The 24,067-nt window shown below is 36.8% G+C and overlaps 1 protein-coding gene across 1 annotated transcript in view; it reads right to left on the bottom strand.

Annotated features, from left to right (window-relative positions):
- Positions 1-24,067, bottom strand: part of CDH7 (cadherin 7) — an 85,471-nt gene that overhangs the window by 18,808 nt on the left and 42,596 nt on the right. The window contains exons 4-7 of the mRNA XM_061357397.1: positions 19,466-19,585; positions 17,148-17,315; positions 15,594-15,781; positions 2,870-3,123 (exon numbers count right to left, since the gene is read on the bottom strand). Of these exons, the coding sequence (XP_061213381.1) occupies positions 2,870-3,123; positions 15,594-15,781; positions 17,148-17,315; positions 19,466-19,585 (730 nt within the window). The remainder of the gene's footprint in view (positions 1-2,869; positions 3,124-15,593; positions 15,782-17,147; positions 17,316-19,465; positions 19,586-24,067) is intronic.

Raw genomic sequence — 24,067 nt, forward strand, 5'->3', positions numbered from 1 at the left:
GTGTTCTCTTCCCTTGTTATTTCCCTTATCATTATTATTATTGGTGGTAGCAGCATTGGCTTGTGTTATACCTTAGTTACTGGACTGTTCTTATCTCAAACTGTGGGAGTTACATTCTCTCGATTCTCCTCCCCATCCCTCCAAGAGCAGGGGAAGATGAAGGGGGGAAGCAAGTGAGCGGCTGCACGGTTCTGAGTTACCAGATGGGTTTAAACCACAACATAGATCTATTTTATGTTAACCATAGTTTAGTTTTTACTTTATTTCATGTTAGCACCGTTGTTTATTTGGTCAGCAGTGCTCTTCAGCTGTTTTGTGCATGGCAAGTTTCCCATGAGACCTCTGCTATATAGTCAGTCATGGCAGGCCCTGTAGCTGGGATTCAGTCTCCTGACAGCCCTCAGATTTCCTAACTATTAACACTATAACTATGCAATTTGAAGAGCAAAAGACCTTTCTTAAAAATATAGTAAGAAAGAATGAGAGAATAAAGAATAAAAGAGAGATGAGAAAGAGAAGAAAAGAAAAAAAAAAGAAAGCAATAAATAATAAAAAAAGGCAGGAAAGACAGAGAGGGAGTGAGTGAGGCAAGAAAGAAGGCAGGGAGGGAGGCAGGCAGAGAGACAGGCGGGACAGAGGGAGGTAGAAAGAAAGGATGAAAGGACAAGAGGAAAGGAAGGATGGATGGAGGGAGGGAGGGTGGAAGGGAGGGAAGGAAGCAAACAAGTTATGCAAATTAGATTATAGATTCTTATGAAGCAAGAAAAAAGTAATTTTATACACAGGAAGCAAGCAGTTTCTTTAACTTATTTATAAGTATCGTATCCATATTCAAATTCTAAATATATATATATTTTTTAAATACTTTTAATCCTTTAATTCCTTGCAGCCATTAAGACTTGAAAATCTTTGAGCTGCAGGAGTTTTAAATCCTTTATTTATGCTAGCTCAAACGTCAATAATTCTTTGGTCCTCATATGATAAACTCTTATTTTCAAAATATTCATTGTTTCCCCCTCCTCCCTCCCAGCATTGTCAAGGTTTTAATTGTGTCTGATCTTGTAACTTTGACATTTTCTGAATTGTATCAAATCTAATTTTAATCAATATAATCCAGTGTTTGGAATTTGGAATACTTATTTGTAGATTAACAATCTAAATTTCTTAAATAGATCATGAAAAGTATTATGCATTAATCCTCCTTAACACATTCTAATTTTAGGTGAATCTGGCTCTGATGTATATCATAGCAGATGCAGGACAGCTTTATATCATATGAGCTGGCAGTACCACCGACAAAGTACATTGCAGGTTCACAAGCATATAGATAAACTTGCATTATTTTTTTCTTCCTTCTCAAATTCCATATGACTTTGAAGCAGAAGAATTCTTCAGGATGTTAGTTAAGCTGGTGATATAGCTAGTTTTTATGTTGGAATTCTGAAAGTAATCAGATCAAATCAAACTCATGCTTATTTCTGCATAGAATTCAAAGACATTCTGAGTATGGACTGCATTTATGGAGCTGCATTTAATACCACCCTACATGATTCCTCTAAATCAGATATTGTACAACAGATGCTAACATCAGTGCCAGAAAACACTGCCACAGGAAAGAAAACTCTCGGCAAAGATAAATTTCACAAGTAAATCCATGCCAACCATCCATCTAGGACTTGTTTATACATGATAGGAATCAGCTACTTTGAATATGTTGCAAATATATAATGAAAGAGAGAGAGATAATACTTATGTCACTTCTAAGGCTGAAACAAGTGCTTTATTTTTTCAACTTGAGACGGCTGCTTTAGAATTTACAGAGATACACTACAGTTCCTATATCATCTTCAATGCATGAAAGTGAAAATCTAACATCACAAAAAAGGGTGGTATCTAAATGAGTTTTGTACCTGTCTTCTATGTATGCCTTAAATGAACAATAATAATGAATGAAACTTGGTACTAACTTTCAATTGTGAATGTGGTTCTTATTATACAGATATTTAAGTTCTCAAAATTCCTGAGTCAGAAGTATTACCCTTTAGATCCTCTGCATGTTCCTTTGACAATTATTATCACTATTCTCCATAAGAAAAGCTCTAAGTAAATCATTATTGGTTTAAATGGTGAGTCTTTGTTCCTGATCTTTGACCTTAGATGCAGACAAACATGAGACTGATAATTTGTGTTTTCTTATGGTTTCTTTATGAACCTGGATATTATACTGCGGAAGATGTGTAGGTACTTTACAGACTGAAAGCAAAGGAAGAAACCCTTGGGAATTTTCACACATCTCTAGCATTCAGCATTTGGCTGCAGCAAAATTTGCAAAAATCAGAAGATAATTCCATTTAACCACTCAGACTAGGACAGGATGTGTCAAGTCCTATCCATTTCTCTCACAATAAGAGTTTTTTTCTAATGTTTTACTGTGGGACCTGGTCTCTGGTTTACCATGGAGGACTCTATGTGCAATTATATTATACACACACACACACACATATATGACAGCTTTGTTTGTTGGTTTTTTTTTGTCTATGTTGATTTGAGAGAACAAAATTGTTATAAATAATAAAAGACTCTTTGCAAATTTACAGAGAAATAGATATGAGTAATGTGTTGAGGATTTTTCATTTGGAATCCTGAAACTTTATCTCCACTTCTTTGTTTTATAGAGATTAAAATATATTCTTTTATCAAAGCTTGTGTAGTTCAAGCATACAAAAGTAAAAATAAACAAACTCTTATAACATCTCAATCTTCTTTTGCGAGGGTAAAAACTTATTAATTGTTTTCATTGTAATCAAAGACTTTCTCACATCAAAATTAACGACTTGAATGGTTAAATAAATAGTTAAGACATAATTACCTGACAGGGCTATTTGAAGCATCTGGATCATGGGCCGCTACAGTTCCAATGATAGTGCCCACCTTTGCTGCTTCAGACACCACCATGGAGTACAAACGTGAAGTAAACACAGGTGGCTCATCAACATCTTCTACAATTATCTTCACTGTTGTCATGTCACTGAAGGGTCCCAGACTCAGGAAGCGAGGGTCAACATGCATATTTGCTGCTTCTATCCTCAGCGTATAGCTTGTCTTAGCTTCAAAATCCAGCTCCTATACAGGTGAAGTTATTTGGAAATTTTATTATCCTGTGATGTTGACACAAAACTTTCACTTAAAACTATCAATAAGTACAAAATGAGTTTTGCCACTTGTATCCAACCTCCTCTTTTGATTGGCAGAGCATAGCTAATGGCTCATTTTTTAGCTTTGTCAAAACACTATTTGCAGTGTCTTGCTAGTGAGTACTACCCAATGACTTTAATGATAAAAGTATTTCTACCATGTGAATGAAATAATAATTCTCTGAGTTAATGGCAAAATTTTGTATGGCTTCTATGAGGCCATCATTTTCCCCCATTATTTCATAACTGTGAATCAATACTTATTTTTGTGTTATTCACATTTTATCTAAGGTAATGTCAGATACCTTATACTATGCTACCCAAACATAACAACTCTATAAAATTCACTAGTGAAAACAGACCATTCAGAAATTTGTGAGTGGGTTGTTTGTTTTGTTGGGGTATTTTTGCACAGCATTGGGATTGACTAATCTTATTACTTTAATCTCTGTATGAATTTGTGAAGAAAATGTGGCCGTCAGTTAAACTGCATTGTTTGTATGAGAACATTTTGTACTGAGATGCAGCCTTGAGATTGTTTTGCTTTATTTTGCTTATTAACTAAAATGCACACTATGTTTTTTCACCTTCACTCTGCTTTAATTTTCTTTGATAAGTATAGGGTTTCTTTAAATAAATACTGCATTGAAATTAAAAATTACCACCCACAACTAATGGTATATTTGTTGTCTGGAGAAGAGTCTCATAAAGGAAATTATTTTGGAGGCAAAAAAAAGTATCTTACTTTGCAGGCAGTTATCAAATGAAAGCCTCACATTAATGTTAGCACCATTTTCTTTATATCTATAGTCTTAGTTTGTCTTCTCACACCAAATGCCCAGCTAACTATTCTTTTGAAATTCCAAGTTTAATGATTAAGAACAACAACAAAACACCCAAACATTTCTAAAAACTGCAGTCTGGTTACTCCACTGTTTTTTAAAAACTAGAATTCCAAGTGCATAAAACAGATTAAAAAAGGTTTTCCGCAGTCCTGATCCTGAATACATCATAGGGATCTAAAATGTGTTTGCAAAATAATCTGACATCATCTGCAAAATGTCCCTGTATTCACTCAGAGGAGCAGCAGAGGTGAAACACACATCTGTTGACCTACAAGTACAAGGTTCTAAGTTCTTCACTGAGTTTCAGTAGCATAAATCCCAAATGAGTAACTTAAAGTCAGCACTTATGCTGGTGCTACAATACTGTTGCAAACAGTCTAGATTTAAAAATGAAAAATGTATTCCAACACATCACACTCAGAAAGGCACTGAAATTTTATAACCTCTATGTAGCAACAAAAGGTTTCTCCAAATGGGAATACATGTGATCCTCATGTTATGCAAGCTCTTACTTGGATTGAATCAGAGCTGTAGTATATATAATTCTCCAAACACAGATATGCCATAAAAGAAAGGTTTTCTGGATATTGGTCACTATACTGGATACAACTGGTCAGTATTTATTACTAAAGCGTAGTTGGGATTTTTTTTTTTATTTAATCTTGGTTTTATACCTAAAATACAATATTTGTGCTAGAAAACTAACCTCAAAGGCATAATGCAAATGTAATGTAGTGACAGGATGATGAAAAGTGTCTCAGAAACTATATTTTATAATTATAATAATTAAGAAACTGATATGACTAGATGAGCAGCAATGTTAAGGAGAAGACAATCAAGCACACATATCTTAAAGACTTCACATTTTCTAATAAAAGAATCATATTAACTAAAGAAATTATAACCTGAAGAATGTCAAAGACAAAAGACTGATATTTGTTGATCTAAAAAAACCAAATCTAACCAAACAACCAAAACCCAAGCTTCTAGTGAACTATATTTTCAATCAGAAAGTACAAACATATGTAGTGGAAAAGGGAAGGTTAATTCATTTGCATTAATCAGTGACATCTGTTGAAATTGAATGACTGAGATTACAGCAATACTTAATCAAATACATTAAAATATCAGCCTAGAGAAGAGAAGGCTCTGGTGAGACCTCATAACAGTCTTCCAATACCTAAAAGGGGCCTACAAGTAACCTGGAGAGGCAATTCTTACAAAGGTATGGAGGGCCCTTGTAAGTACAAGGGGGAATAGCTGTAAATTGAAAGAGATTTAGAGATTAGATTAAACATTGGGAAGAACATTAGTTAGGAAGAAATTCTTTAATATGAGGGTGGTGAGACACTGGAACAGGTTGCCCAGAAAAGCTGTGGACGCCCCATCACTGGCTGTGTTCAGGGCCAGGTTTGATGGGATTTTTGGTCTAGTGGAAGGTGTCCCTGCTCATGGCAGGGGGGTTGGAAGCAGATGATCTTTAAGGTCCCTTCCAACCCAAACCAATCTATGATTCTATAACATATATTATGAGACTGAAGACGAGATATCCTCTTATGATACACTAATTACAACACCACAGTCATCTTAAGAAAGGATATTATATTAATTCTGATTTAATAAAAAAGGTGTGTCGAGCACGGTATATGTAATTGGACAAATTACATAAATTTTAACTTGAATAAATACTACAATAACAAGATATTATTTAATTTTTAAAAGATCCCCATGTTTATTGATTAAAGAAGACTAAATTGGACCTCTAATTTTTGAAACCATAAAAATATGTTTTCTATGTGAATGTTTATCACAAGGGCTCATACACACTTTTAAATTATCAAATTTCATTCTTGTTATGGAGAAATAATTCATTCTTTATTTGACTGAATTACAGGAGTGCTAGACTAGCAGAGGATACACAAAGCTCACTTTCATTAGAAAGGTATTTCCTCATTGAGAAGGATGAAAAAGTAATGATATAGATGGATATTCTGAGCAGGCTTGCTTACTAAGTGTTGGATTTACCTTCTTTAACTTAGCCATGTACATCTGAGAAAATCACCATATACTGCTTACTATGAGTATAGCAAAATTCTTCTAGAGAAGAAATCAAATGTCTACTTTTGAATGCCTGTTTTTCACCAGTCACTGGTAAGGAAGTCTCAATAACTAGAAGTAAACATCTGCTTTCAGTGACATGAATCCTGCCCTAGGATTACTTTAGATACCTGCTGGTACCCAGTGCTATTGATAGTTTCCAAAAGCTATAAGGGTCTTTTAAAATTAAAAATAAATAGATAAAAAAATCTATTACATCAACATATACAGTGGGAAAGAGCTGGCTTTTAAAAGAGGGAAGTATGAATTGTCAGAAGGTTTTTAAAACATTAAATGTTGTGTGTTATACAGATGCAGTATTATTGTTTTATTTTAGTTCTTTGTAACAGTTTATCTACTGTGGATTGTGGCAATCTCCAAAAATTCTGCAGTCATCTTCAGTCTGGTCCTATAAGATACATCCTCAGATCCAGTGGTGAATACACAGGCACTAGGCTTTGAAGCAGAATATAATCTTGAAAATTAAACAAAACCTCTAAAATATAATTAGCATGCAAGAGTTCTTGACCTCGTGGAAATGTGTCAGCAATTCAATGATAATATAATGAAGACACTACATACTACAGATATTAACGAAAGACTGAAAAAATGAACTGAGAAGATTTCCTCTTTTTTTGTTTCTTCTTATTTAATTATCACGAATGTCTGTTATAGAGTATTATTTAACTGGCCTTTGGATCATACCTTCTTTATTTCTTGCTATAACAAAAGGACAAGATTCCAATAATAGAATACCAAGTCAACAGACTACTACAAATTACTGTATCAGTGTTGAAGGTTAAATGGACAATGTATACTTCAGTCCTTCAGTACAGTGAATAGAGCTTGACAGCTTCATTAATATCTGTGCATTAATGTTATCTGATTATATTCTGTGCAGGATCCATTGATCTTTCTCTCATATGGAGGTTTGTCAGGTCTTTTTTTGTTGTTGTTTTGGTTTGTTTGGGTTTTTTTTTTTTCTTTTAAGGGGCAAGAATTTTATCCTGTCTGAAGGAAAACAAGTCATCTATACTACAGGAACTGGGTATGAAGTTAGCATTCACAGGAAGCCTATCTTTTTGTAATGTACATCTTTTATTGTATGGTAACTTCGTGATAATGCATTTTTCAGAGGTGAAAATCCCATTTTTAAGTCCATCTTAGGTTTTACATTGAAAACTGCAGTACATCAAACAAATGCACATAATCTCTCAAAGGAATCATGGAAGCCTCAAGCTCTTGCATTGTAAAATCCAGTGAAGAATTAAGAAGTTCTAACTGAAAAGAAAAAGTGCAATGTTAACTGTAATAGAAGGATAGCTTTTTCACTTAAAAGCTTTTGCATAAGCCTCCCATTTTTTTTAACTGTTAGTATTACCCTTGGAATGAACCCAGGTTTTAGAACAATCTCGTAGCACTCAGTTTCTATGGCAAAGTACATTGCAACACTATTTTCACATCTTGTCCTCTAACATTCAAGTTGGCTGGTGATATTGGTGGTAGGTCTGTGCACTGAGGGGGGGGGGGGGGAAATTAAGCCAAAATGAGCAAGAACTGTACCAGGGAAAAATCTTCTTAATGCTTGCCCCTTGCTCTAGTAAGACATGGCAACCCTCTCTCTATAGTCTTCCGGCTTCTTGTTTTTTGCACTTAAGTCTACTGCAATCTCTCCATAGACTTCCAAATGGTTTGAATCAGATCTCATAACCTTCCAAAAAGTCATATCCGATACATCAAATAAAAATTGATTTTGCAGCCTTTTTTATTATTAAATCAGCATTACTATTTAAGCACCAAGTATTTGAGAAAGTTGTAGGTGGATACAGATCACCTATCAGGTTTTTACCTTAAGATGTTTTGCTACTAAACTATTATTATTACTGAAGTCTAACTATAGCCTGAAACTTTGTGAATAAAGTAAGGTCTCTACTTATACAAGGCATATTTCTGTACATTATTTTTAGGAATTGTGCTATAAACTACAAACAATATGGTTTTGTATGTGTATTTTGCTTAGAGAGTGAAGACAGGATTTCATTCATGTGTATTACAACCAGGTTTCCATGAGCAGTCAACATGAGTTCACTTTGAAATTGCACACACATAGGTTTGCATAGACACTTCAGAATTTGTTGTATTAAATGACTGAATCAGAATTCATTTCCACAAACATTTCTACAATTTGAAGGCTGATACCAAAGGGGCAAATCAAATATATTTTTAAAAACTTTAATATATTCTGAAAAATTACACTTTTCTTCCAAAAACTCTTACCACTGTGAAGTGTACCTATGCAAATTGTGAGAGCCCTTACTAACAGAGCATTGATAGCAGAATGTACTTTACAAATGAAACCACAGGAAGGAGATGATCCTACTCTACAGATGGAGAACTGAGTCACACTGTGAATCAGGATAAAATTTTCAAATACTTCTAAGAAATATAAACACCCAATTCCTTTTCAAAAGTACAAAATTTTCTTTTTTCTGAAAAGATCACCTAAGATAGTTGTTTTCCTAAATCCTGCTTAAAAGAAATTTACACATCTAATTTAGCTTTACTTAGGAATTCACTACAGAGTGAGACTATAGGGTGGAGAATAGCCAAACTCTAACAGTATTTGCAGCATCAGAACTCTAGCACAAAGTTTGAGTAGGTGGTGTCTTTAGACTGCTCTGTACAGCATAAAAATAAAGGAAGAGCTTTTATTTTGTTTCACTTGACAAGTGAAAACTTCTCTCTTACATAGTATTATTACTATTATTACTCTTAATTAAGAGAGAAAGTTGGAAAAGAAAAAAGAATGGGACCCAAGTTTGTAGGCTAGGTCTAGTGGGGGCTGGTGGAGCTGGTCTAAAGGGGAAGAGCAGTTTTGGTAGGCTTGCCAGACTGGTTAAGGGGGCTTTAAACTAGATGTGTTGGGGGAGGGGGGCATCATTCCATCCCAACACTCCCAGTCAGTTGCCAGCACCTATAATAAATGCTCGGAGCATTGCAGAGATATTCCGGCTGCTCCAGCCAATGAACTGACTATATTTGGAGCTCGGCTCAGATGCCTCTATACAAATGCCCACAGCATGGGGAACAAGCAAGAGGAATGTGTGCTCGTCTACGGGGTATGATATTATAGGCATCACAGAAACATGGTGGGATGGCTCCTATGACTGGAGTGTTGGAATGGAAGGTTACAGACTCTTTAGAAAAGACAGGCCTGGCAGGCGGGGAGGGAGAGTTGCCCTTTATGTTAGGAATAGGCTGGAGAGTATGGAACTCTGTCTGGGGACAGTTGAGCAGTTAACAGAGAGCTTGTGGGTCAGGCTTAAAGGGAAAACAGTAATGGGAGACATTACTGTGGGGATCTGTTACAGACCGCCTGATCAAGGAAATCTGCAGATGAAGCACTCTATAGGCAGATAGGAAAAACCTCACACACACAGGCCCTCATTCTCATGGGTGACTTCAACCACCCTGGCATCTGTTGGAATGATGGTACGGCCCGGTACAAGCAATCCAGGAGGTTCCTTGATTGTGTGGAAGACAACTTCCTTCTGCAAGTAATAGAGGGCCTGACAAGGAGAGGTGCCATGCTTGACCTTGTGCTCACCAATAGGGAAGGGCTCGTTGGAAATGTGGCACTGCAGGGCAGCCTTGGATGCAGCGACCACGAGATGGTTGAATTTGAGATCCTTAGGACAGTGAGAAGAGTGTGCAGCAAGCTCACTGCCCTAGACTTCAAAAGAGCAGACTTTGGCCTCTTCAGGAACCTGCTTAGTAAGGTTCCATGGGATATAGCCCTAGAGGGCAGGGGGGCTCAAGACTCTTGGTTGGTCTTCAAGGATCACCTGCTACAAGCTCAGGAGTGTTGCATCCCAACCAGAAGGAAGTGCAGCAGGAGGGCCAGGAGACCTCCTTGGATGGATAAGGAGCTGCTGAGGAAAATTCAAATGAAAAAAGAGTTTTATAGAAAGTGGAAGCAAGGACAGGCGGCCTGGGAAGAGTACAGGGACGTTGTCCGGGAAGCTAGGGACCAGGTTAGGAAAGCTAAGGCCCAGTTAGAATTAAACTTGGATAGGGATATTAGGGATAACGGGAAAGGATTCTAAAGGTACATAGCAAATAAAAAACAGATTAGGGAGAACGTAGGCCCCCTCAGGAAGCTCTCGGGTGAACTAGCTACACAGGATTTGGAGAAGGCTGAGGTTCTGAATGACTTCTTTGCCTCGGTCTTCTCTAGCAAAGGCTCTGACCGCACCACGCAAGTCTTGGAAGGCAGACGCAGGGACTGGGAGAATGAAGACCTTGGGCCCACCATAGGAGAGGAATTTGTTCGAGACCACCTTAAAAATATGAACGTGCACAAGTCCATGGGTCCTGAAGAAATCCATCTGCAAGCCCTAAAGGAGCTGGCTAATGAAGTTGCTAAGCCGCTGGCCATCATATTTGAAAAATCATGGCAGTCAGGTGAAGTTCCTGATGACTGAAAAAAGGGAAATATAACCCCCATTTTCAAGAAGGGGAAAATGGATGACCTGGGGAATTACAGACCAGTCAGTGTCAACTCTGTGCCTGGCAAAATCTTGGAGCATATTCTCCTGGAAGGCATGCTAAGGCACATGAAAAACAACAAAGTGCTTGGCGACAGCCAGCATGATTTCACCAAGGGGAAATCCTGCCTGACCAATTTGGTGGCCTTCTATGATGGGGCTACAGAACTGACGGACAGCGGTAAAGCAGTTGATGTCATCTACTGGGATTTGTGTAAAGCTTTCGACACTGTCCCACACGACATTCTTGTCTCTAAATTGGAGAGACATCAATTTAATGAATGGACCACTCGGTGGATAACGAACTGGCTGGAGGGCCGCACACAAAGAGTTGTGGTCAATGGCTCAATGTCGGGCTGGAGACCAGTAACGAGTGGTGTTCCTCAGAGATCGGTGTTGGGACCGGTCTTGTTTAACATCTTCGTTGCTGACATTGACAGTAGGATTGAGTGCGCTCTCAGCAAGTTTGCCGAGGAGACCAAGCTGTGTGGTTCGGTTGATACACTGGAGGGAAGGAATGCCATCCAGAGGGACCTTGAGCATGCTTGTGAGGTGGGCTGATGCCAACCTCATGAAGTTTAACCATGCCAAGTGCAAGGTCCTACACGTGGGTCGGAACAGTCCCAGACACAACTACAGGCTGGGCAGAGAAGAGATTCAGAGCAGCCCTGCGGAGAAGGACTTGGGGGTGCTGGTCGATGAGAAAATGAACATGAGCCAGCAGTGTGCGCTTGCAGCCCAGAAAGCCAACTGTATCCTGGGCTGCATCAAAAGGAGCGTGGCCAGCAGGTTGAAGGAGGTGATCCTGCCCCTCTGCTCTGCTCTTGTGAGACCTTACTTGAGTATTGTGTACATTTCTGGTGTCCTCAACATAAAAAGGACATGGATCTGTTGGAACAAGTCCAGAGGAGGTCCACAAGAATGGTCAGGGGACTGGAGCACCTCCCATATGAAGATCGGCTGAGAAGGTGGGGCTGTTCAGCCTGGAGAAGAGAAGGCTGCATGAAGACCTCATAGCAGCCTTCCAGTATCTGAAGGGGGCCTATAAGGATACTGGGGAGGGACTCTTCATTAGGGACTGTAGCGATAGGACAAGGGGTAATCGGTTAAAAATTAAACAAGGGAAGTTTAGATTGGATATAAGGAGGAAATTCTTTCCTGTTAGGGTGGTGAGGCACTGGAATAGGTTGTCCAGGGAGGTTGTGAATGCTCCATCCCTGGCAGTGTTCAAGTCCAGGTTGGACAAGGCCTTGGGTGACATGGTTTAGAGCGAGGTGTCCCTGCCCATGGCTGGGGGGTTGGAAGTAGATGATCTTAAGGTCCTTTCCAACCCTAACTATTCTATGATTCTATTCTATGATTCTAAGGTTTTCACAGTGACTTAAACTACTAGGCAACAAATTGTGTGAACAGAGGAGGTTACAGGAAAAGACCGTCACTCTTCTTCCCACCACTGACCCACCCATTCCCTAAGCTAAGAATACTGCTCTGAACTGCATTTATGGATCCCATTCACTTGTTTATATCTGTTGCTGGAAAAGATTGTCTTTTAACATTCTTTATATTTTTGCAGGTTGGAAACAGAGCTTGGCATCCTAAAAAACAACTTAAGCTGTTTTATATACCATCCTAGATACATGTTGGACAAAATTTTTGCATTTGAATTCAGCTAATGTGTTGCTGAAGATGGTAGACTTTATCTTTTAGTACAAACAACCAAGTAAATGCTTAAATACTGAGTTTTACTATCTCCTTTCATATGATGAAATTTTAGCTTCACTGATCTCACAAAAATAATCAGTTCTACCCAGATTTAACCTCTTGTTATTATTTAAGCCATAAATTCATAAACAAAAGTTAGTCCTTGTCTCAAAGAAAATTTTGAAAAAGTTGGGGGGGGAGGGTTGTACTTAAGAAACTTTCTGGAATACATGAATTTCACACCTAATTAATTTAACTTTTATTCAAATATCTTAACCAGCACAAAAGCAAATAAGTTGTCACGAGTGTGTGAGAAAACACATAGCAGCAAATATTGTATAATGGTACATACATGATCCTTAGTTGTGGACATAACAGTACAATTCTACTGTGTTCTCTTTGGAGAGATAAAGACTAGGTGGATGAAAATACAGAGAAAGTATTTCTTATCTGATACTGTATGGTCAAGAGAGTTACTATAAGTACCAGCCTACTGTCAAAATGTTACCTTGAACTGAGGCTTAGTCTAATAGCTAGCATATGCTAACATTGGGTGCTAGACAGCAGCAGTACTAGCATATTTGGGAACATGTAATCCTCAGTCCTACCAGGGCTATAAAACAATGAGAACTACTACTACTATTCGAAAAATAGCACTGTTCTCAAAATGTTTAGTGAAAAATCCATCCTGGATAAACCATGTAAACCAAAGAGATATCTGGATTTAGCAATGAAGAGGAGATACACATGAGGGAAGAATACACTCCGTATTTTGATGAAAATCACTGTTAGAGTAAATCCATTATTTTTTTCTGCTGACTTTTAATGTTTTGAAATCTCTGTGTCATTGGGTGCAGAGAAAAAAATGTGTTCGAATGTGCATAGAAAAAAAAATCTAACAAAAAATTAAACACACCCATATCTCATTCACTGATTTCCCACCTTTCAAAACAATATATGAACTACTCAAGTCTATTATACATAAGTAATCCTGGGAACTACCCAAATCACAATAATTTTGTAGTATCAAGATTCTTCGTATTTCTCTATTTTTACAAAAGTTTGTTTTCCTGAATTTATATAGATAAATAATTTATTTGCAATTTTTACTGATCCCTGGAATTTTCTTTCATATTCCACCCACTTGGAACACACAAAAGTCCTGCTTTGTTCATTGAATTCTTACATATCACTTCTCTAAATTTTTTTTACAAAATTTTTCTTTTTTTACTTGATGCGCCTCATGTTAAAAAAAAAAAAAAGTCTTAGTTTCTAGTGAGGAAGTCAGCTTTTCAAGTTATCTCAAGATGGTTATCTTTCTAAAAACAGAGTGTAAAATCCTCAGTTTCTGTGTAGAAGTCCAATAACCAAGTGACATACTTTCTCCACAACATCCAGCACAAAAATGAATGGAGCAGTGCCTTCATCTTCTCAGAGATACTGGCAGCGATGTTCAAGCCTAGCATGTTCATTTGTATGTACAGCTGCAGCAAAAGTGTGCAAAGTTAAAACATGCATCTGCTTTTAGAACCAAAGTGTGCACTTTCAGAAGTTTTTACTTTGAAATTTTACTGCTTAATGTGTACCCAGACATATCACCTGAACATATAAATACACAGGAATTAAAGAAGTTGGGCATACATTTCAAGACTGAGCTGTTTCTCAATGCTTCAGCTGATTTCAGGGTCATGAAAAGGAGGGTGTTAAATGCAGTCAGAGGTGTACAGAACATCATGTGCCAAACAGTAAAATGTTTAGACAGATTCGAGGCTACAGAGCTAGATATTTCCCTGATTCTTTACTAACAAGCACACATCATCATGCAGGGATAACCATTGCCCGCCCAACTCTGCAGGGATTGAGTGCGTCCTCAGCAAGTTTGTCCTCAGCTCTGTGGTTTGCTAGATACACTGGAGGGAAGGAATGCCATCCAGAGGGACCTGAGCATGCTTGTAACGTGGGCTGATGTCAACCTCATGAAGTTTAACCATGCCAAGTGCAAGGTCGTACACGTGGGTCGAAGCAATCCCAGGCACAGCTACAGGCTGGGCAGAGAAGAGATTCAGAGCAGCCCTGCGGAGAAGGATTTGGGGGTGCTGGTCGATGAGAAAATGAACATGAGCCAGCTTCAGTGTGCGCTTGCAGCCCAGAAAGCCAACCGTATCCTGGGCTGCATCAAAAGGAGTGTGGCCAGCAGGTCAAAGGAGCTGATCCTACCCCTCTGCTCTGCTCTTGTGAGACCTCACTTGGAGTATTGAGTGCAGTTCTGGTGTCCTCAACATAAAAAGGACATGGAACTGTTGGAACAAGTACAGAGGAGGACCACGAGAATGATCAGGGGACTGGAGCACCTCCTGTGTGAAGACAGGATGAGGAAGTTGGGGCTGTTCAGCCTGGAGAAGAGAAGGCTGCATGAAGACCTCATAGCAGCCTTCCAGTATCTGAAGGGGGCCTATAGGGATGCTGGGGAGGGACTCTTCATTAGGGACTGTAGTGGTAGGACAAGGGGTAATGGGTTAAAACTTAAACAGGGGAAGTTTAGATTGGATCTAAGGAGGAAATTCTTTCCTGTGAGGGTGGTGAGGCACTGGAATAGGTTGCCCAGGGAAGCTGTGAATGCTCCATCCCTGGCAGTGTTCAAGGCCAGGTTGGACAGAGCCTTGGGTGACATGGTTTAGTGTGAGGTGTCCGTGCAATTGGGTGGAGATTGGAACTTGATGATCTTAAGGCCCTTTCCAACCCTAACTATTCTATGATTCTATATATAATTTTAACATTACTAATATGTGCCTTCTGAATAGAACAGTATCAACTAAAGAAATATATTTTTTTGTTTGTTTTAATTATGTTTGGGATCTATTTTGCATTTGGAACTTGCATTTTTTACTGTAAGATATATTTTCACATTTTCTCTTTGTTACCAGAACAAATGAGACGAAAACTTTGTTTCCCATCCTAACTTGTTTGTGCAGGAGCTTTAAAAAAAAAATAAAAAAAATAACACATCTATAGACAAAAAGACACACAATAATTTTCAGTGTAAAACATTAAAAAGCTCAAAAATCACAAACTCACAAAAATGCAGATGAAATATGCCAATGAAAACTTTTACAGCAGATAAGTCTTTTATAAACAAAAGCTTGTACTATTATTGCCTGCCCTCATATTATACAAATACAGACCAAATCAGTGAGGAAAATCAGACTTACCTTCTGAATTGTTATGATACCCTCCTGAGTGTCTTTGTCAACAGAAATTTTAAATACTCCCAAGCCATCACCATCCACAATCTTATACTCCATTTCAGCATTAGGTCCCACATCTGCATCTGCAGCTTTTATTCTGGCCACCACAGAAGCTACTGGCAAAGACTCTGGGACATTATATTGGTATGATCCTGCGGAATAAAAACAAAATAAAATTAATAAATTTAGAGCCTTCTGTGACTATAGGCTAAAAAATAAAACAAACAAACAAACCCAAAACACCAAAAAACCAGCCTTGTGAAAATTTCCCTTCTTTTAAAACACTTGAATATTTACTTGGGCTACCAGAATATATTCTTCAGTTTAAAATAGGATTGCTCATTTTTTTTATATAGGTTTTCCTTATGATGGACTCTAATTACTATGGCCATAATATCTTCCTATGATGAGAAGAGTACAAGGCAAAGATGTAGAAACATAATTCAAAACTTAAGTGCAAATCATGAGGTGAATGCCTGCTACAGAGTTCCAATGCAGAAAATGTTTTATTTTTTTTTCCATAAAAGGGGAAATAAAGCAAGTAAGTTAAATAATAACAGCATAAACTCTTATTATTTCATAGCTGTGCATCGTGATTAGGCAGCTTGCAATCTGAATATGACCAGAAATACTTATAGATTAATTTCTTTAACAGTAAGTACATCATTCTTGATAATTACAGCTTTTCATTCAAGTAGAAGATTACATATATGCTATCAGAAGAGTATCTGAGTGCAATCTGTAGCCAATAACACCCTCACCTTAAAAAATAACTTCAGTGAGTCTACTATTTCAATCAGTTTGTGGCTTGAAATAATCTATTACATACAGATCTATATTTTTATATCACTGGAGGTGAGGCTGGAGAGGACATGAATATATTATTCACACTATTTTGATTCTACTTAGCAAGCACTTTTTTCTTTAAGAAGAAAGCACCCCAGACAGAATGGTCTTAATAAACTGGGCTCTTCAGGTTTGAGCATACAACCATGCTTGTTTCTTTGTTTAGGATGAGAATTACCCTGGTCAAAGAGAGTAAATGGAAGGAAGATAACTTTCTGGCTATTCTGCAATTAACATCTTGGGAAACACCCTATGCACAAGGAAAATCCTGCTAAAAATGCCAAAGGAACATGAAGAATTAGGTCAAGATAAGAACTATGCATTCTGAAGTCTAAATGTTAAGAGCTAAATAGCTATTGTGTATATTCTTTTGTCTTTATTTGCAGAGAGGAAGTAAAATACATTAATAAATGTACCTGCTGTACATCATTTCATTTTAAATTATCTGAAATCCAGTAGATACAGAAAAAAGATTCTTCCAGTGTAGTAATAGTAATGATGATAATGATAATAATAACAACAACAACAATAATAATATAACTTGCTGTCAGTGATTCACAAAGTACTTACACATGGAAGCTAAGAACTCTTTTTTTAGAACTAGCATGATGTAAAGAAAATAACAATGTTTACAAATAATATTACAAGTCATATTTTTACAAAGCAACCTACGTCTTGGAAAGCGAGGTGGGTTGTCGTTAACATCAGTCAGAGTAACAGTTACAGATGTAGTCCCTGATAATCCACCATTTTGCCCAACCATGTCCTTTGCTTGAATAACTAGTAGGTATTGGTCCTTGGCTTCTCTATCCATATTTGGAAGGGCAGTTTTGATAACACCTGCAGTAAGACATGTCAGTGGTTGAACAAGCAAATACGTTACTGGGAAAGCTGGGTTTGCCTTTAAAAGGTAGCTGCATAACAATGGTTGCAATAAGAGAAAATGAATTCATTTCAACATTAATATTTCAGTTTTTGACTAGGAGCTAAACTTATTTTTGTCACCAAAACCCACCAGTTTTTATTTAGTACAACTTTATTTGGGTAATGCCATATATGACTTTGCTTTCTAAATACCTTCTCCCTGAACTGCAAAATTCGTAATAATTTTGGTAACACCCCCTTCCCTGGAAGATGTCATCTTCTGTGTTTGATTTCCCACTTTTTTAGAGCTAGGAAAAAGAATATTCTGTATTCATTTTTAAGATTACAAGGTCAAGATTTATTTTACAATCTCTTGAATAATCATTCACCACATTAACTCTTAATAATTTTGATATCATACCACACTGTACATATATATGTGATTATCTCATTTTACTGGGAGCATATATTTGCTCTAACAATATGCATTGCTAAAGCAGTAATATAATTAAGACTTTTATTATTTATTAATCAAAATACTGTAATGTCTGAAATAGCTTTTGTTTTCTCCATTTGATGATCTGCAAACAATTTGTAGTTAACTGATCTGAAATGAAAGCAAGACAAAAGCTCCGTGTTCTATCCTTTCAGTTCTGTTGATATATATCAGAAAATAAATATGCCTTCTCGAATGTGATGACTTCATGAATATTTCATGCTCAGTACATAGTACAGCCGCTAACTTTGATTTCCAGAGAAGCAACCGTTTACTCCACCAGCACTTAGTGTCAGCAGCAAAGGAAATACAAACAAACTAAATAAAAGAGAGGTGCATTGGGACACATATCTCTTCATCTGATAGTTGCTGAATGTTTAGTTGAATTTTATTTCTTTCTTCCCTTATGAATGCAGGACTTGCCATTAATCATCTCTGGATTTAAATTTTTTTTTCACAAGCAGGCTGTTTGGCACTATTTCACCAATTTTACAAGCAATGCTAAAATGCAATTAATATACCATTTTATAATGTTATTGTTTTTACACTGCTTTTTCTGGTCTGCTGGCTTTTCTATCATAGTTAAATTGCCAGGCAATGTTAACCAATGATTTGGAAGCTAATTATCATGCACACAGGAAATCTGAGTATCACATAAAAATGAAAATGTATGCAAACATTTCAGTCTCAACCATTAGAGGTCTTAACTTAGAAGAAACTATGATATTGTCGTGGACCTGTTGCTATATGAAGATAATTATATTACTTATATCTGCAAGTTCAGATGTTAAATAGCTTTGCCTTGTCATCATAGCATTGGGATTCAGGTCTGATTCACATCACAGGTTATGATAAATAGGGTAAATAATTTGTTTCTCTTTTGCTCAGCTTGCCTTTCTCTGAAATAAAAAGTATAAATTTCTCCATAATGGTGTAAGTGAAGGCTCAGGAACCAAACTCCACTGAGCAGAGTGAGAATCTATTTTTCTATTCTGTGGAATGATACAGTAGAATGGGCAATGGCTGTTAAAGTGGCAGAGGAGTAAAGGTTGTATTTTATTGTGGCTTAAAATAGTCCTAAAATTTCACTAAAAATAGGAAAAAATCTCACTCGAGTAATATGCTTTGAAAGTGGCATCAAAATATTTTATCAGATAAAAAGAAAAAGTTCCATGCTTTGTTTTTCAAACTAATAATGAAAAAAACATTTCCCCCCAACAAAACTTCAGTTTAAAAAGTAGAATGGAGAGATAAATCTATACTTAAGGAAATCTCACTATGTGACATTTAGGTATTTCTAAAACAAATATCTGCAAAAAAACTTGTTTACAGCATCTTCAAATTTTCATTGATCAGAAAGACAAGCAACAAGTGGCAGAACATGGAGCTAGCAGATTGACAAGATGAGAAAAGTTCCCATTTCAGCAATGTCTGCTCATCACATAGCTCAGATGTGTCAATTTCATAATCTATTCTGGAAAATAACAGGTGAAAACAGCAACAAAAATATAAATCTATTCAATTATCCACAAGACCACATTAGTAAGTTTCTAGCAAGTTTTAATGCACTTCCTCCTGATTCTCATTCCCCCACCCCCAGCAGTACTGCAGACAGCTTATGGAAATTTACCTGTTTTTGGCTCCACAGAAAAGTAAGGTTGTCCTTGCAATATGCTGTAAACCACCCTAGCACTGTTGCCATATGTAGGATCATCTGCATCAGTGGCCGTCACTTGAACCACAGAGGTACCTGCAAAATGTTTAAGGGACTATTGTACATAAAAGATCAAAAAATATGAACTATACTTCTTCAACATGCTGTGTCAATATATATCTGAAACAGTATGAGGTGGTGTTTTCACAATTATTTATAATTTCCATGCTGATTCAGCTTAAAATATAAGGTCCTCTTTGTAAACCAGTAGTACCAGCTGTTACAGCATTCTGTCATTCTCTGCCTCCGGCTCACAGCAATAGAAAACATCTCACACAGTAGCTCCCCCTCTCTATCTCTGTCTTTGGTCGGTAGAGGGTATATGAACAGTGTTTTTTAAATGATGGTGATGCCTGAAGTATGCTTAAGTATGAAATACAGTAATAGCTTCCTTTTGAAGAGAAGTCTGCATGCTAAAATTGTAATGAGTAGTTAAGAGATTCAAATATACATACATATATGTTTATATATTTTTAGAGTTGTACATACATATATATATAATTAATTGTAACCTATAAAATTATTTATCCTTTTTTGAAAAAATGGCTGAGGATTTTTTGTGTCAGCTCAGAGAAAAAGTGGTGAGAGATGTCTCCAAATTCCTTTTAAAAGTACCCATTTTCTTCAGTAATCTGCACTACTTCAGTATCAATTCAGTCGATAATTTGCTGCATAAACATTTCTTGAGCAAGAAATGTCTCTATGTTGACAGGTGTAAGAAAGTGAAATGTCTAACTGGCTATCAAGAAAGATATATTGTGAAGACCTCATTCTGTATATAGATCCTATTCATTATACTTTCAATCCAGTTCCTATTTGTTTTGTTTTTACAGCAGCTTCTATGATGTATGCTGAGAACATGATAAAACACTTGGGAGCCTTGGCCTTGGCCATGGTTGTCAGCCTCTGGCAGCCAGAAAGTGCTATTTTTTCTCACAGGCAGATTGTCTGGAATGTTGAGACCTTCCATTCAACAGCCCAGGGATCCATTTGGAGGCTAGGTTGCAAATTAATATTGTAGCAATTTGGCAAACACCCAGAAAAGGTCTTCAGCAGAGGATCAGATCCCTTCATAAATTGGATTTAGATACAAGATTAGAGAAAAACATTTGTTAAGTGCTCATTTAAATGTGCTCATTTAAATGTGCTCATTTTGACATGCGAGAATAAGACCAGAGAATCTAGAAATCACCCTTTAAGAACATAGTTCAACAGCAGGTGTCCAGGGTAAACATAACAGAAATTGTATTCTGGTCAGTTTTATTTGGACTTTTTCAGGAAATGTGTGAGACAAAGTTCTGATATTCTTTATGTCTAATTTATTTTCTTCAGCTTTACAATTCCCAGTTAAGTAGAGGATCACAAACGAGTCCTGGGACCAGGCTGAAGGTTTGGAGAAGACTGAGTACAGCCCCCCATAAAATCGTACAGATTACTAAAGATGGGATCTGCTTGAAGGAATTCTGACCAGAAGTGATCATTCATAAGGTAACCTTAATCACTTAAGCTATAGCCTAGCTAACCCACATTCCTGATCTCTCTTCCTGAAGTATCCATGAAAAACCATTATGATTGCAAATCTATTTTAATGCAATTTTTCTCTCTTGTGGACTGTCTAATATTTTTGGACAGAAAAAAGGTTATTCTCAACCTGAAATTCCACATGCAACTATTAAGTAGATGGAAAGTTTAAAAATAAAATTGGTGGTTAATCCACCAAGTCATTTATCAGTTATGGGACTTCAAATACATCAATTTTCTGTTCACCAGTAACTAAGAGCTTTGATTCAGTATGTCAAACTGGTTTTACAGATCACTCTATAATGTAATTTCATACAGGGACCTATTTTAAACTTGCCAGAGTCTCTCCAGCTTTTGAGTACAAGGGTATCATAATGATTATTTGACATCCTGTGTTCTTTGTGTAAGCCAGGCTTACCACATTTACAAAGTCCCTAAGCCCTGCCAATGAAGCTTACAATGTCTGCAAATATTGGCAAAAGTGCTTATAAACCTAACACACTGTTACGTCTTTTGCTCTTGTCACTGTCAAGGACTCCAGACCAATACAAGATCAAAGAAATTACAGACTCTGCAACCTCAACAGAGACATTTTGGAAATCCTGCAAGCTTAGAAGTGCTTGTTTGCTGTAAAAATCTATTGATGTAGCAAACAAGCCCTCTACATTCCGTGAGATGAATAAAGTCAGTATTGAATCTAATAGGCTCTCTCCTAAAGCACATAGATCCTTTAGAAAAGGTGGTGGGTTTTTTTTTTAAGGTAGAAATTTTAACACCAAAACTTTCTGCACTCATCCCACTTGAGCATAAGCAGCAACTGAAAGCGAGGATAATTTTCTTGTCCCTCTGTGCTAATCAATTTCCCTCAAGCATCATGTGACAAAAATCTTTTAAAGCATCTGCTATTGTCATTGTTTCTTTTCCGGTTGCACAAAAAACTTTGAGATTCCAGAAGTCCTGTATCTAGAGGGAGATTTTTTGCACAATATATTTTTTAAAAAGAATATGCAAGCTAACATAAGGTATGCTAACTATGTGATAAGTCCTACATATGGGAAATCAGTTCCAAGGAAATATCATGCATGGAAAGATCACCATGCAAAGATTTCAAGAGAATTTCCCAGAGAAAGCATATTTCTCTTGAAGAGCAGGAATTCCTTCAAGTTTATTGGAATTCAGAGATGTCCTAATTTATTTAATTTTTTTTTTTTTTTTTTTGCAATGGATTGATGTCAAATTCACCTGTTTATTTTCTTAAAAAAAAAACCCAAACACATAAATGCATGCACTCTATAGATACTCTTGGATAGTCAAGAAATCTATAGATTGAGGAAAAATGGGTAATTGCATTGTAGTTTCAACTACAAAGGGAGAGTTTGTGTTCCTGCATTGAAAATACATCTTCCTTCTATTCCTGAATATTTTGCCCTACCCCATAACACAGGTGGTCAGCTGACATACATATGTCCAAGATTAGGGCTTTTGGGCAAAAAAGAGCTGTGTTTTTTTAGGATTGTTGAGACAGCCAACAAATATCACCACACTTTCACTTCATCCAACCAAATGAGTGTCCCAGTAAATCTTGTTTATGGCAATGCTGTTCAAAGCCCTAGACTGCAGGTGTAAAGAGGACACTATCCCTATCCCAGACTTTCATTAATGACTTGTTATAACCTGTAGCTTCACAACTAAGACTTTAATTATTTCTTAGTTTGTGTACCTGATATGGATTGAAAAAAAAAAAATAGGGGCTATTTGCTGAAAAAATGTCTTTCCCTCTCAGATAATAATTCCTTTACAATTATTTTTCTCTACAATTATGTCTTTATAACAAACTTGAATATCAGTTCATTAAAAAGAATTCTACATGTAACAACTACATAAACTTTTTCAGCAATTGCTGAGGAAAATCAGTGTTGCTTTTCCAAAGGGTGTTCAGCATATTTCTTTACCGATACTAACTAATAACATACTGAATTTTGTATGGCTGGCACAGATTTCTGGTTTTGGGGAGGAGGGCTTTGGTCTTTCATTTTTGTTTTGTTTTTGTTTTCCCTCCAGAATACTTAAGCTATCATTTTTAGATTTTTAATCTAAACTTTACTAGATAGTAGTGGATATCACAAAATAGCAACAATCTGAGAACTTGACATTTTAAAGTTCTGATATGAGGGCAAATAGAGGGAGGAGTTTTTGCAGAGAGGACTGTGAATTTAGAACAGTATTTGTACTTCAATTTACCAAAGTGTCAATTCAACAGTGTTTACAACAAGTTGCAGAGACCATCCTTTTTTGTGTTAGGGTAAGATAAACTGGTTGCTAAAGTTTATTTTGAGGTTAAGGTCCTCAAAATCTCCGAGTTTATTCTTTTAGAAACCTCTGCACAGAGCTTTTTCTAAAAACCTCGCTAGTACCTTGTGTGATATTTTGCAAAACTTTTAAGATTAGTTTGCCTGAAGAATGCTTATGTGACTCTGTTTTTAACATTGATTAAATCATTTAAGGCAAAACTAGTTTTTAAAACTAGAAGAACTTAACAAATGCTTATTTTGAAACTGCACAAACCCTTATCAAGTCAATTTTAGACACATTAACAACTGAAAAATAGACCTTTAAAAGCAGTCAGTTATTAAAAGCATTGGCTAATATCAATTAATGATTCATAATATGCATAATACACAAGACAATTCCATGATGGCATCACATTTCTGCATCACATCAGTTGCTACTATAAATATTAAACATTTTTACTATCAAATTATCTATAATACTTGCTGAATTCTTACATGCAACAGCCCAGCCTGGCTCTCGTATTTCTTCTGCCACTGGCCCTCACCCAGACCTGATGCAGCAATAACTCTACAGCCGTTCCCCTCCAGGAGTGTGAAGAAGAGACAGATCTGGGGGCAGATCCTATCGTTTTCACTATCTCCCTATCCTCTCACAGCCTCATTAGGTAACCTTCACTTGGGAAAAAAGCCCAAGACTGGTTCCAGC

The sequence above is a fragment of the Neopsephotus bourkii genome, unplaced genomic scaffold, assembly GCF_033783945.1.
Source record: "Neopsephotus bourkii isolate Nb327-2 ecotype Australia unplaced genomic scaffold, CSIRO-AGI_Nbou_v1 NB_894, whole genome shotgun sequence".
Taxonomy (NCBI): domain Eukaryota; kingdom Metazoa; phylum Chordata; class Aves; order Psittaciformes; family Psittacidae; genus Neopsephotus; species Neopsephotus bourkii.